General features: G+C 34.4%; 1 protein-coding gene across 1 annotated transcript in view; it reads left to right on the top strand.

Moving 5' to 3' along the window:
* The window catches only part of CNTN5 (contactin 5), a 1,333,698-nt gene that overhangs the window by 923,020 nt on the left and 396,380 nt on the right, over positions 1–14,298 (top strand). The window contains exon 8 of the mRNA XM_031653895.1: positions 4,411–4,614. Within this exon, the coding sequence (XP_031509755.1) occupies positions 4,411–4,614 (204 nt within the window). The remainder of the gene's footprint in view (positions 1–4,410; positions 4,615–14,298) is intronic.

Raw genomic sequence — 14,298 nt, 5'->3', positions numbered from 1 at the left:
GCTCCTGACATATACTCTACCAGGCAGCATGAGTAAAAATTAATACAAGATACAGAAAATAAATAAATGAAAAACTTGAACTATTTAAAAGATAAACTAAAAGTTACATATTTTTTATTTTTTTGATTTGGGGTCTAACTCTATCATCCAGGCTGGAGCACAGTAGCACAGTCACAGCTTATGGTAACTTTGAACTCCTGGCCTCAAGCTATCCTCTCACCTCAGCCTCCCATAGAGTGGGGATTACAGGCATGGGCTGCTGTGCCTGAACAAATGTTATATTTTAATAATGAAGAACAAGTTATGATTTTTGGCAGATAAAACATTAAATCTCATATTATAGAAATAACAAAAACAATTAGGGATTTTGGTAAATAAGGCCTGTTAACTGAGAATATTACCATAAAGTTGAGCATTTTATAGAAATAGGGAAGCTTCTGATTTTTAAGTTCTTTTTCTTTCTGTACTTATAGGGATAAGGAAAATAGACTCCCGGGGAGAGTTGCATTATTAATTGGGTCATTGAACAACTCAGATGCCATATCCATTGTGTTCTCTCCGAATTCTTTGGCCCAAAGCCTCTGATGTGTACACACATTATTAGAAAAAAGAATGGTTATTTCCCAACATGTAGTTATATTAAAGAACGTTGAATCACATGTGATTACTCACTGAAATTGTTTTCAAAGACTTCAGAGGGTCCAGTATGCAGTTTCATTCCCCTTTTACAAACTTTTTTGTTGTTGTTGTTAATGGCACTTCTGTTAAGAGAAATGAGCATCATTGCCCACATGTGTACTCCTGTTTTTATGCACTCTGTAGTTGTGGAAATATATCACTTAAATAATCATCTTATTTGTCAGGGGAGCAAAGAGAAGGTCCTGTGTTTATTGACGCTGAATCAATTGCAGCAGTTGCATAGAAAGTCTGCAATACTTGAATCCATAAAATCTGGACATTCAATTAGGGAGGGAGACAGCTGACCTGGAAATGTTCTCACTACCAAAATTTAGAAATGATGACTGAAATAAAGCAAAGATAATTTCAATATGTAGCTGATCTCACAAGAAAGAAAAGGAAATCCCCAAGTATCAGAAACAAATAAGAACTGAAATCCAAAGCATACTCTGTGATGTTAACCCTGAGGAGATCTTGGAAGCAAGGTACATTTTTCACATGTTACAGAAGTAGACCCTAAAGTCTAAAAGTTAAAGGATGAATGATCATGCCAGGGCAAAGAACAAGTCCTTGGGTCTGCTTGAGAATGGAAGTTGAATAACAATGTCTGACCAAGTCAGACCCCAGATGGAATGACTTGTTGGTTCAGAGTAGAAGACAAAAATTCTCCAATGAGAAGCCAAAAGCCTATGCCGCGCATGGATTTGTGTCCCAAATGTATATTACCATATAGTATCAAAAATACCTGATTGAAATTTAGCATAAACATTGATCCTTCTGTTGCAATTGCTTTTGGTGTTTGAGTCATGAAGTCTTTGTCCATGCTTATGTCCTGGATGATATTGCCTAGGTTTTCTTCTAGGGGTTTTTATGGCTTTAGGTCTTACATTTACGTCTTTAATCCATGTTGAGTTAATGTTTTAATAAGGTGTAAGGAAGGGGTCCAGTTTGAGCTTTCTGCATGTGGCTAGCCAGTTTTCCCAACACCATTTTGTATACCTATGTAACACACCTGAATGTTCTGTACATGTTTCCCAGAACTTAATGTATAATAATAAAGAAAGCAAACTACATAGAAAAATGGGGGAAAAATTGATCTCAAGTAGGATTTGTGCAAAAGCATTCCCGAGGAAGACTTTCATAACGTAGATGCACAGGATATCTCAAAGTAGTCATTGTCTGCTGATACAGAGATTACTCACTGAAGAATCACACCAAGAACTTCTAAAACATTTTAGTTGCTTTAGATCACCATACCATTAGAAAAAAGAGCCTTAAAAAATGGGAAAATCATAGTTGACCACCTAATATCAGTATCTTCTGAAATGAATGGCACTACTACTAAATTTTTACCACTTAATAGATAAGCATGCATTCAATTACTTTTAAGGGCCAGGCGCAGTTGGTATGGAAGAAAGTGACATATAAAGCTAAAGGCTGTGGCACCAGAGCCAACTATACTTTACTATTTCCCTGAAATATTTTATAGTTCTCAGATTACAGTATAACACTAAAGTTAATTATAGACTTTTTATGATTACTTTGAAGACGGTATTAAATAAATGTGAATAGATAATGGAAAACCTTATAGGAGAAAGTAAAGAGGAATGTTAAAAGGTGTTTAGCTCAGTTCAATATTTTCATTTTTGGCACTGGCAGATAATCCACTGCAAACTCAGGTTGTCAGCTCTTCTATTGTGTAGTATTTCTACTTTTTATACTTTTTGGAATTATGAAATGCTTCACTACATGAAACTGAAAACTTATTTGAAGAACTAAGTAAGCATTTTTGAGTCTCCAAATACTTACCCGTCTGTAAAATCTGAGAAAATGCCAATTTTGTGTAAATATTTTTCTCCTAGTCTAAAATTACTAACATTAATTCAACAAATATCAGTATAACAGAAACAGTATTTTTGAATTTAATGAATGATTACCTGTAACTGTTAGTTGCTTTCATTTTTCTGAAACTTTAAGTAATATAAACCAAAAACTAAGAAAACTCTTATTTTATATTAGATTTTAGTAAAATAATAAAAAGATTTTAGTAAAATGTAATATAAAATAAATACATATTAAAATATATGAATTAGGTGTGAATGACAAGTAACACTTTCATTATAGCAATTAAAGGAAATCACATTGTTAAATGTGAGAAAGCCTTGAATTTAGAGTCTAGTTGAGCTCTATGAGAACAAGTGGAAGTACTTCAGTTATACTTTAGGGAGTTCCTTTGAGTAAAGTAATGTGGATATTTTAAATAAATTGTTAATAAAATATTAAATGTACTGAAGGCTGCCAACTGGGTGTCTGTAACTGTGAAAAATGCTTTTCTTTATAAAACAATTGTTAAAATATTTGATTTTGTATCTGTATATTGTAATTACACATTAATGCAATATAATATTTCAAAATTCTCAGGCTTCTGCTAGAACTATAACATATAATTTTATTTATTTATTTATTTATTTATTTATTTATTTTTTTGAGTTGGTATCTCACTCTGTCACCCTGGCTGAAGTGCAGTGGTATGATCTCAGCTCACTGCAAGCTCCACCTCTCGAGTTCATGCCGTTCTCCTGACTCAGCCTCCTGAGTGGCTGGGACTACAGGTGCCCGCCACAACACCCAGCTAATTTTTTCTGTATTTTTAGTAGAGACAGGGTTTCACCTTGTTAACCAGGATAATCTCAATCTCCTGACCTCGTGATCCGCCCGCCTCGGCCTCCCAAAGTGCTGGGATTACAGGCGTGAGCCACGGCACCCAGCCTATATAATTTTTTTTAATAATAAATATTAGCAAAATCTTGCTTAGAATCAATGTTCATCTCATCATTGGAATTCTTCTGTTGAAAACAGACCTGAAAATATTTAAGTATCCACTATTCCTTCAGACTTGTTTTATATCCTCTTTACTGTTTTTCTTATATTTAAATGGTGCACGTAGAAGGAGCTCCTAACATGGTAATTTTTGGTTAGGGTGGGATGATAACAGAAATGTTACTTTTCATGTTTTATGAATGCATATTATTCATTAAGCTCTTAGGTGCATTGTCTTGTTTGAAGCTTATGAAGTACGTAATATTATTCTAACTATATGAATTTTTAAAATGAACCTCAAAAAGTTAGTTAAATACTGGTTCAATTTAGACCATCACTAAGTAGTAGAGTCAGAACTTAATGATACTGTCTCTGAAAGTCCCAGTGAACTTAAGCTTAATTTAGAAATTAAACTAAGTTACAAAATGGGATGTGTGTAGAGGAGAACATTTGGACAGAAGACATGTAGTTTGCCTTTCTTTGATAAGTTTTATTGCTTAAGTGCCCCATCTCATACCTTCTTTACAATAAGGTCTGTATCTCCATTTTCTTATTCTACATTGTTTCATAGGTTTGGGTAAATTTTCTTCATTAAATTGATCTTTGAGAATGGGGAATTGTCTCTTCTCTTTCTGTTTTCAGGTTATCATAGTTCTGAGTACCTAAAACATGTTCAATACACATTGGAATTGAAAGAATAAATAAATGAGTCAAGTTCAGACATCCTAAAAAATATTTCAGATCTCACCATAGTCATTAACAATAATCCTTTGAATATAAAATACTAAATTATATAGCTCCATGGGTCAAATATGTGTGAGCTTGCAATATATCTCAGGCTTTGTTGTTTGAACTTTTTCTGTTAATGAAAAAATCAAAGTCTTTCATTGACCAAATTTTGTGTATTTTCAGAGATCATCTATAGCTGGGTATTTAATGAGTTCCCTTCCTTTGTGGCGGAAGACAGCCGGCGGTTCATTTCCCAGGAGACAGGCAACCTTTATATTTCTAAAGTCCAAACATCAGATGTTGGCAGCTATATTTGTCTGGTGAAAAACACAGTGACGAATGCTAGAGTTCTTAGTCCTCCAACGCCACTCACTCTACGTAATGATGGTAAGTTGCTTGGCCCATTAAAAAGGTCAGCCAACTCTAATTTGGAAAATAAAGATGTATTAATGTGTGTGTTTTTCTTTAAGAACTGGAACTTACAAATAAAATAAAAAGACATTTGCCATATTTAGAAACTACATTTTTAGGCCACGTTTATACATACCTTAGAATAAAAATTTTGACATAAGAAAGTGATGATCTATGGATGAGAAATACTCACCATAATGCTACTCTAATGCCAGAAAGCGAGAAAGAATCTGTAAAAAAGAACCATAATAAAGACTCCACAGTTCTTTCCTTTGCTCTTGAGTGCCTCTATATAGCATATGTGTATGAATTGAAAGCATTTTATGGATCCACTTTTCATTACATTTTTATTTTAGCTGCCTTCAGATTGAATGTTCAGGTTTTAATACTTCATGGTATAGTTATAATTGTTATTATTACTTTTCTAATAATAGGAGCAGTTGGAACTTTAACTTTTAAGTGCAAATCAGGCAGAAGTGATGACTCTATAATTATAGGTATTGCCATCTATCCAAAGTATCTTCAAATTTAAACACCTCATTTGTATTTACAGACATTTACAGTTAAGCGTTGCATTAAAGAAGTCAAGCATCATATTATCATTGATATATGATGTGCAGTTTGCTCTGTCATGCAGTAAAAAAATATCTGCGAAGCTGTTATTAAGAAGTAAGCTTGAGAAACCTGATTGATTGTGAAGCTTAAAAAATAATCTATTTAAGTGCTGTTTTTTCATATGTTTGTTTTTAGAATATATGCTGCTGGAATGTATGACCAGAGCTGTATCACAAGATTTTTGCTTACCACTTAGTTTATTATACACTTTGTTGTTTATATATGTGTGTGTGTGTATAAATATGTTTATATATAAGTATGTAAACATTTAAATATGTGTATGTAAACAACACAGTCTATGAAACTTCATGAATTATGAAGTATGTATTATACATACATACATAGATAGAGATACACAGTATTTTATATATATATATAAACACACACATATATATATAATAGTAACAACTCTATCAAGTAAAGGGTAAAAATGTAATATTCATTTTAAAGAAGAGAAAGCCAGTATTAAGGAAATGATGAAAATTGGTAAAGGCCTCACAGTTAAGTAATGGCATGGAGAACCAGGTAGAAAAAAAATGGTGACTTGGAAACCAATTCACGGGCTACTAAAACTAATCAGCCAAGAGGTGATAAATGACTGAATAAAAGCAGTGATGGTAGCACTGGAGGACAGGAAACATAATTGGGATATTAAGAAGGTAGGATTACCAGCGTTTGATAATTAATGAATTACAGGCTTTGGAGTAGGAGGCAGCTAGCATATACAACAATTTCAAGGCTTTAGCATAGTTCATTGAATGGGCGATGATTCTCTTCACCAGAAAAGAACACAGCTGAAGAAATACAGAAGCAGATAAAAATGAGAAATTCAGTTTTGAATATGAGATACAGGGTGCATGGGAAATCCATGAGGAAATTGGCAATAGGTAATCAGATATCTGTTCCTAATACCCATAAGAGAGAGCTGGGCTCTCTCTTATGCCAACTACAAGATTATGTAAGAGGGTCTGCAGATTGAAAATAAAAAAGAAATGCAGTTTTACAGTTTATCTAATTAAAAGTCTTGAATTAATTTTCTGTAAGCCATTTCTCCAAAACTTCTGAGCCCTTTTCTCCCTGATTTCTTAAGAAATGAATGCATTCTTATCTTAAAAGTGTAACTTTTTTTGGCTAACAATTAATTCCATTTTCACTATCCATCTGTATAATAATACTTTATATTTGAATAGTACCTGAGCTTGAGGAGGCTCTTCCACCTTCTTTTCACACCAGAGACCTCTTTCTATACATTGCCTGCCCGTCACAAGGGAGAGTAGCACATGTGTAAGTCAATGTCCATGTGGAAGAGTCTTGTACTTTTGTTTCATGGCCCAGATATATCACTTAAATTTACCTTCTACCTTCCATGGGCAAACATTTCAGGAATAATCATTTGCTGATATTTAAATCACTCTGTCTCTGTGTCTTCTGTTGCCCTTGTTTGGCAAAACCCCAACTCCAATGAGCTCAATTATATTCTACTTTGTGATTGCCTTGAGATTCTGAAAGCTATCTGAAAAGTTTACACCCACCAGGGTTTCATGATCATCAGTTTCAAGTGGGCTATCAACATTGCCATTCAATCCCACCAAGTTTCTGTGGATGGCTTAATTTGCTACTCCCCCCCACACCCCAAATTTTTGGAAACTTCTCTGCTTTCCTTAGACTGGATTGCCTCACGACCGCTGCTTCACAAAAACTATGTACCTTATTAAATCATCTTTCTACTAATAAAGTTTAAATCTAACTGCATCTCCATCTGCATTGTTATCTCCCATCCTATTTCAATAGAGATAGTATACTCTCCATCCTCCTATTACAACCAATTCCTCCTTCCTGTGCTATTGAGAATCATTCCCTCTGGCCTTTCAGAAAATTACTCTGTAAGTCGTTGCTTCTTATATAACAAAATGCTATGTCAGTAAACCAATACTGTTTTGGTCATTATATTAATTGAAGTGACTGCAGCAGTTGACATTGTTGACACTTTTTTCTTTTACAAATGTCTGTATTTTCAAAAAGTCATTATTTGAGAAGTACTATATAGAAGGCTCAATAAAGCAAGTATAAATCAATAAAATAAAACTTATTTTAAGGTTAACATTTAACAAAAAAACAGGTGGTAAGCATCTGCTAAATTTCTATTACATCATTCAGTAACAGTCTTATTTTTTACCAGAGAAGCTACAAAATTTACATTTTTTTTTCTATAACTTACCTAAGGCTATTGCTTTCTTGGCTTTTGTTTGTCCATTTGTTTTAAGTCAAAGTAACACATCCATATTGAATGAATGTAGTGACATAGAAAAACAAAACAAAAAAAAAACCCCAGAAAATCCTACTCACCTCTCCCTGACATTAAATCTCACTCTGGAGAGCCAAACTTCTAACTTCCCTTTTATGCTGCTGTTGTTCCATAACGTTCTCATAAAATGCTAGAAAATGTCTATGCATTTTGGTTAATCAAGCTTAAACAATAACTGTTTATTCCTTCATTTGATAAGTATGCATAAGTTTCTTCCTTCGTCTAGTTTAATATGCATTTTTAAGTTTACTGTTGCTTATCTTTTAAACTTTAATAATATACTAAAATTTCTACTGTCCTTTTAACTCTTGAATCTTTAATTCAAGAATCATTAAATGACTTAATTTTATGTCATGGCATAATTTTATCTCATAAAATGAGGATAACTTTACTCCTACTTTTTCCTTCATCTTTCCTAAGCTACTTTTATGTTCTTTTTTCTTCTACTTATATTTTGGCAATTCTGTCCGGCAAATACAATCATATATTCTATACTTCTTCTTAGACTAACTCTATAAGCTGGAAAATCAATAAATATCTACAGATTATTACTATATAATTATCATTTAATGTGATATTTTTCCAGGTTTTTAAGCCACTTTCTTGACATGTATACTATACTGGATGTGTTTTTCACAGTAACTGAAACTTTGAATTAAATATAACCTAAAGAAAAATAAGGCTAATACCGTTAATAAGAATGTAATATAATTTGGATGTAGTGTTTCTTAAAGTTCTGCTGCACAAAAACAATTAATATTTTGGATAACAGTGTTCACATATGAACATGAGTCACTACAGTGAAAATCGTAATGAAGACATTGGTGTGGTTAAGAAAGCATGGGGAGAGAGTATGAAATGAGAAGAGAAGTGAGCTTAAGGTCAAGCCTTGACTAATCTACATTACATTAGGAGGGTAAATAATGAAAATCCCACAAAATATAATGAGGAGAAGGTAGAGAGATAATAAGATAATAGGAAAAACAGTAGAACAGGCCAGGCACGGTGGCTCATGCCTGTAATCCTAGCATTTTGGGAGGCCGTAGCAGGCAGATCACCTGAGATCAGGAGTTTGAGACCACGCTGGCCAATATGGCGAAACCCTGTCTCTACTGAAAAACTACAAAAATTAGCCAGGTGTGGTGGTGCGTGCCTATAGTCCAAGCTACCTGGGAGGCTGAGACAGGAGAATCACTGGAACCCGGGAGAAGGAGGCTGCACTGAGCCGAGATCACACCACTGCACTCCAGCCCGGGCAACAGAGCGAGACTCTGTCTCAAAAAAACAAAAAACAAAGCAGTTGAATATGATGTCAAGGAAGCCAAGGGAAATAAGGGTCTCAATAAGAAGTGGACATGTAGCTCAACAGGGTGGATTGGATGCATGCATTTGCTACCTGTCACCCTTCTTATACCCTACAAAAATAAATCTATATTTTCAATGAGAATGCTGAAGGAGAGGAAGAGCATCACCAAGTGAGACATTCCAATACATTTCTGAAAGAATAAGGAAGGATTGAGTTAACGTATTAAAGAAGTGGAGAAAACTAAAATATAGAATAAAGTATAAGGAGTCTAAAGAAAGGGTCGAGGACCATATGCCCAATGGAAGCTTGAAGACATTCTGAAATCAAAGTTAGCACTAAGAACAGATGTAAGAAATGGGACTCAATAAAGGAGACTGAAGACATAGACATTGAACAACTATTTCAATAAAATGTTAGACACCTTTTCCTTCTCTATCTCTATATGCAAAAAGTCCAAAGACTCATCTCTTAATAATATGAATGAGCTTTCCATGGAAAGTTAAAGTTTTTAATGTCAATGGTGGTACTCTAGTGAAAAATTTGTATTCTAGTATTCGTATGCCAGCAGCCTGACAGCTAGCTCCCTGTCCTCACACCAAAGCAGAACCTGGTCATCCACACACTGCATTCAGCTATGACCCCCACACATCTCACACCATCAGGGGAACTCACACTAACTTGCAAAATTCTCAGATATGTGTGTGTGTGTGTGTATATGTGTATATATATATGTCTATTCACACACACATATATACTAATATATACACACATATATACACACATATATACTAATTCTAAGTTAATAGTTACTGTTGAAAATTCTTGTGCTTATAGAGTGATTACAAGATTCATACTAAGATAATGTGAAAAAAATTGAAACATAAAATTAAGGAAGTTATAGATTAGAATGGAATTATTTTTATTCAGAAACTTTCATATCACTATTTCATCTGTCTTCAAAAAATATAATTGAAAAGTATGTTCATAAGAAGGACATATTCCTAAATGTTTTCCTAAGTAGATGGCACATATTAAACACTTGTTCTGAAAATAAAAATAGAATATATATTGCACCACGGTCAGCTGAAATTCCTGCTGGGTTTTACAAACCTCTCAGTGCAGAGATGGGTGTCACAATGAATGTTTCTGCAAACGTGGCAAATGTCTCTGTAGGGGTTTGAATATAAAAATTATGTTTAATCTGCTGTGACTATAGAGTTCGCTAAAAAAAATCATTTCAAGAACATTGTGTTTTTACACTTCTCTGAAAAAATGTAGATCTTTCTTAAAATAATAAAGGATATATGCATAGGCAATATTTTTCCTTTCAAGTACAAATTGAATTTTACTTAATAACTCTCTGTTATAAAATGTATTATCTTAGCTTTGGTGGCCCTAAAGCAAAGCTGAGATCAAAAATTGCTTGTAGGTAGTTTATTTCAAATTTATCCCCAGAGAGCAGGATTAAGAGATGGGATGGGGTTGATCGGTGAAGCCAGAGGAGAGATGCATTACGGAGATGACCACTTCTACAGGCAGCTTGAGCTTGAGCCCACAGGACCAGAGCCTTACAGAATGCACTCAGAATGGTCACCTTGGAGGGTGTATTGATAGACGTTCATCTTCCATTCCCAGAGGGTAATTCTGTTAGCACTTAACTCTCTTGTTCTTTGAGGTTGCCCTCAAGTTGCAACTTTGTGAAACTGGTTGCACGTACACGAACTTGGTTGCAGTGGCACTTGTAGGAGTAAAACATCCGGTCAAGGTACATTGAACTAGCACACCGGAAGTATCGGAAACATAGATGGTAGTGAGTATAGATAATTTTCACAGCCCTAGCACATTTGCTTACAGAAAGGAATTCCATCTAATACTTACATAAATTCAAATATCCTAATGTTGAACAAAAAAAAGTTGACTTTCTGTTATTTATTCAGTAAATATGTTGTTTCCGTTTTGCATTGGGTGACATATATATGAATATGTATCTGTGGTGGGAAGGGGCTTTAGAGGGGCTTGTGGACTAGTGAGAAAGACAGATTATTACTGTACAAAATGCTATGATAGACTGATAGATATATGTTATTTTGGTAACCCCTAATAGAAACACCCAACCCAGATGACACATAAGAGAATGCTTCCTGGAAGAGGTAATATCTGAATTTAGTTTTGAAGGTAATTTGGCATTAGGTGACTAAATAAAGAGAGGATATTTGACTATCCATCAAGTACAAGTATAGGATACACAGACTGTAATAAAATTGCACTTCAGTCAGAATAACTACAATGCAAGTCAATATGAAGGAACAGAGTGTCATACCATGAAATGCTTTGTTGAACGTATTATCAAAGTGATGGTGAAGAGTTGGAAGATTTGAAGTACATAGCAACACAATCATTTTCCCTTACTGACATGGTGAAAAATTATTCTCATGCATTCACAAAGATGTATTGCACGCCTATTATGTATCAGATATTTTGTTAGGTACAGGGAATACAATGGAGGGCGAAGCAAACATAACAACTATCCTTGTGTAGCTTCCAATCCAATGTAAGGCAGGATATTCCTATAAAAATGGACACAGATTCTGTCTGTAACCATGGACTCTAGGATTTGCCTGTCCTTGCTCAGCATCCTGATGAGGCCATGCTCATTATTACTGTGCTAAAAACAAAACAAGTCCAACTCCAAAAGGATTTATTAGTAATACAGATGTTTATTAATGGCTTGGAGGGTAATGAATGAGGTGCTTGCATTCCACAAAACAGCAGAATTTATTGAACACTCCCCATTAAACACATCTATTTTTGCCAAGCTGTAATTCCTCAACAGCTAACATTTCTCCCTTAAACACTTGTGCCTAACACTGTTGCTTCCATTCTCCCTTCAGGGTCTTACTACCACTGTCTTACGTGGTAATTTTATACCTTCATTTTTTCCTCTCATTTGAGTTTCCAGCACAGTTCTAATTACTTTCTAAAAACTTATTTTTATTTTTATTTAATCTATACTTATGTTTTCTACATGGGAAGCACCGTTTTAAAAATGGTACAAGTATTAAAAAGGATGGAAACTAAATATCAACAAATATTAACTAAAAAGAAGTTGAGGTTGCTATATTAATATCCTATATTAAGCAAAGATATAGCAAAGCTGTACATATCTGCGCAAAATTCACTATGCACAAAACCAAGCTTCTCCTCTTTCTTTCAGTCCATGTGGGACCTTTTCCTACAAGATTTCTAAGGCAACATTTTCCCATCCATCTCTGGAGTTAAATAGTGCCGTAGAGAGAATTCAAATAGTAACTTGAGAAAGTGAGTGGAAATAGATTGAGAATGCATGTAGAAAGATTACTCATTATCAGGAAATTCATCAGTTGTCACAGTTGAGGGAAAAAATGTAGAAAGGCTACAATGTAGATAATCTACTATTTGGTGGTGGGGAGTCTATGATTTTCATTTTTAATTAATGAATTGCAGGCAAACTAATCAGCTGAGAATGTATGTGTAGATAATGTTTATTTTAAGGAAATAATTGTGTCAACATGGAAATTGTGACCAGAATTACCTAATTACATAATCCATGAATCAACCCCATTAATTTACTAGTGAATACTGCACGTCCTAAGAGCAATGGAAAAATATAAAAATGGTATGCCTGTGAAGACTGTAATAGGCTGAATAATGGCCCTCAAGATGTCCAAATCCTAATTCCTGGAAAATGAATATTAGCTTATATGGTCCAGGAGCTTAATGGATGTAATTAAGTTGAAGATCTTGAAGTTGGGACATTAGATTATCTGGGTCAGCCCTAAATGTAGTCACAAGTGTCCTTAAGGCGGAGGCTGAAGGAGAATTGATGACCGATGAGAAGGCAATGTGATGACTGGTGACGGAAGCAGAGATTGGAATGATGTACTTTGAAGGTTCAGAAATGGGCCGTGAGCAAGAAAATGTAGCTTTAGAACCTAGAAAAGGCAAGGGAATGGATTCTCCACTAGCGTCTCCACAGGGAGAGTGAATCTGCCCTCAGGGGCGACCACCGTAACATAGGCTCAGTGAATGTTCTCTGCTTTGTCTGAGACAAAGCACAGACAGAATGGATCTCGTGTTGTCCTCTCTGATCCCTGAGATTTAGTTTAGTATTCAACAATGGAATGTCGCAAAGCCACTGTTATTTCCTGATTAGTCTGTTTATCATAAAGGAATATGGCAATTGGAATAGCTTTGGATTTTTTTTTTTTTTTTTTTCATTTTCCCTTCTAACTGCCACTCCTTGGGTATTAAATGTTCTACCTTAAATCCAGAAGACTTTTTCTTCTAATCTTGGTTCAGAATTTTCAATTGTGGATAATTCCAAGGGGACTGGGAAAGTTTTGACAAGAACACTACTATTTGGATACATTTATCTGTGCTAAGGAAGCTGAATAATATAAAAAGTTTATATCAAACTCTGCGGGAATACAGATATTTTGGCTTTCGTTAATCTTTTTTTTTTTTTTATTTTTCTATGTGTCTTTCTGGAAAGCTCATAATCTTGATATAAAAATTTAAATTAAAACATCAAAAAATTTTGGATGATTTTTGGATAAGATGAATACTTCATTTGCTCACTTGTCCTTGGCAATCAGTCATTCTATACAATCCAATTTCTTCCTAAGCATACTTAAAAACAGCTTGAATTTCCGCCTATAAAGATAACTTTTTATCAGATAAAACAATGTGTAGCATTTTATTAACTCCCTTAATTTGTCTTGAAACCTTGGGAGAATTACTTAATACGTGCTAACAAATAACAAGATGAATATGCTAAATATATATCTAACTTAGTCTTTTTCTTGATTTCCTATGTGATTGCCTGTCATTGTAATTCAGAAATAAATTTCTGAAAGACAAAAACTTTTGATAACTGGCATTGTAACTATGAACGAAAGGAATGTGAACTTTGAGTTGACTTTTGCAGTGGTGACAAAGGTATATTCAGTTATGATTATCTGACTATTTTTAATATTCAGATTTCTTGAGAAACTACTCGACTCTTAATGCTTCTGTTGCTGCTACTCCTCCTCTTCCATTTCATCATCTCTAATTGGGTATGGGGCCTCATCATACAACTCATAGAATTTTCTCTAAACTAGTCAGGTTTCTTTTAACCACATGTATCAGCATTTCTCTCCGCCTTCATTATTCTGACCGCTTTGAAGTCCATGTACAAAGCTGCAAATATTTTCTTTTCATCTTTCCTGGCAGTTCTCCCAGACCGTTCCATTTGTACCTTTCACTGTCTCTTCTCAATCTACCCCCTAAATCAGTCATTCCACTTATCCATCTATATGTCTGTCCACCCACTGTATCTTATTTGTACTTGGCCTTTATTCCATGAAGAATTTAAGGAGGCTTATCTTCTTAAATGCAGGGGTTCTTTCAAAAC

This window comes from Papio anubis, chromosome 12 (genome assembly GCF_008728515.1).
Source record: "Papio anubis isolate 15944 chromosome 12, Panubis1.0, whole genome shotgun sequence".
NCBI lineage: Eukaryota > Metazoa > Chordata > Mammalia > Primates > Cercopithecidae > Papio > Papio anubis.
This window is presented reverse-complemented; position numbering and strand designations above follow the sequence as displayed.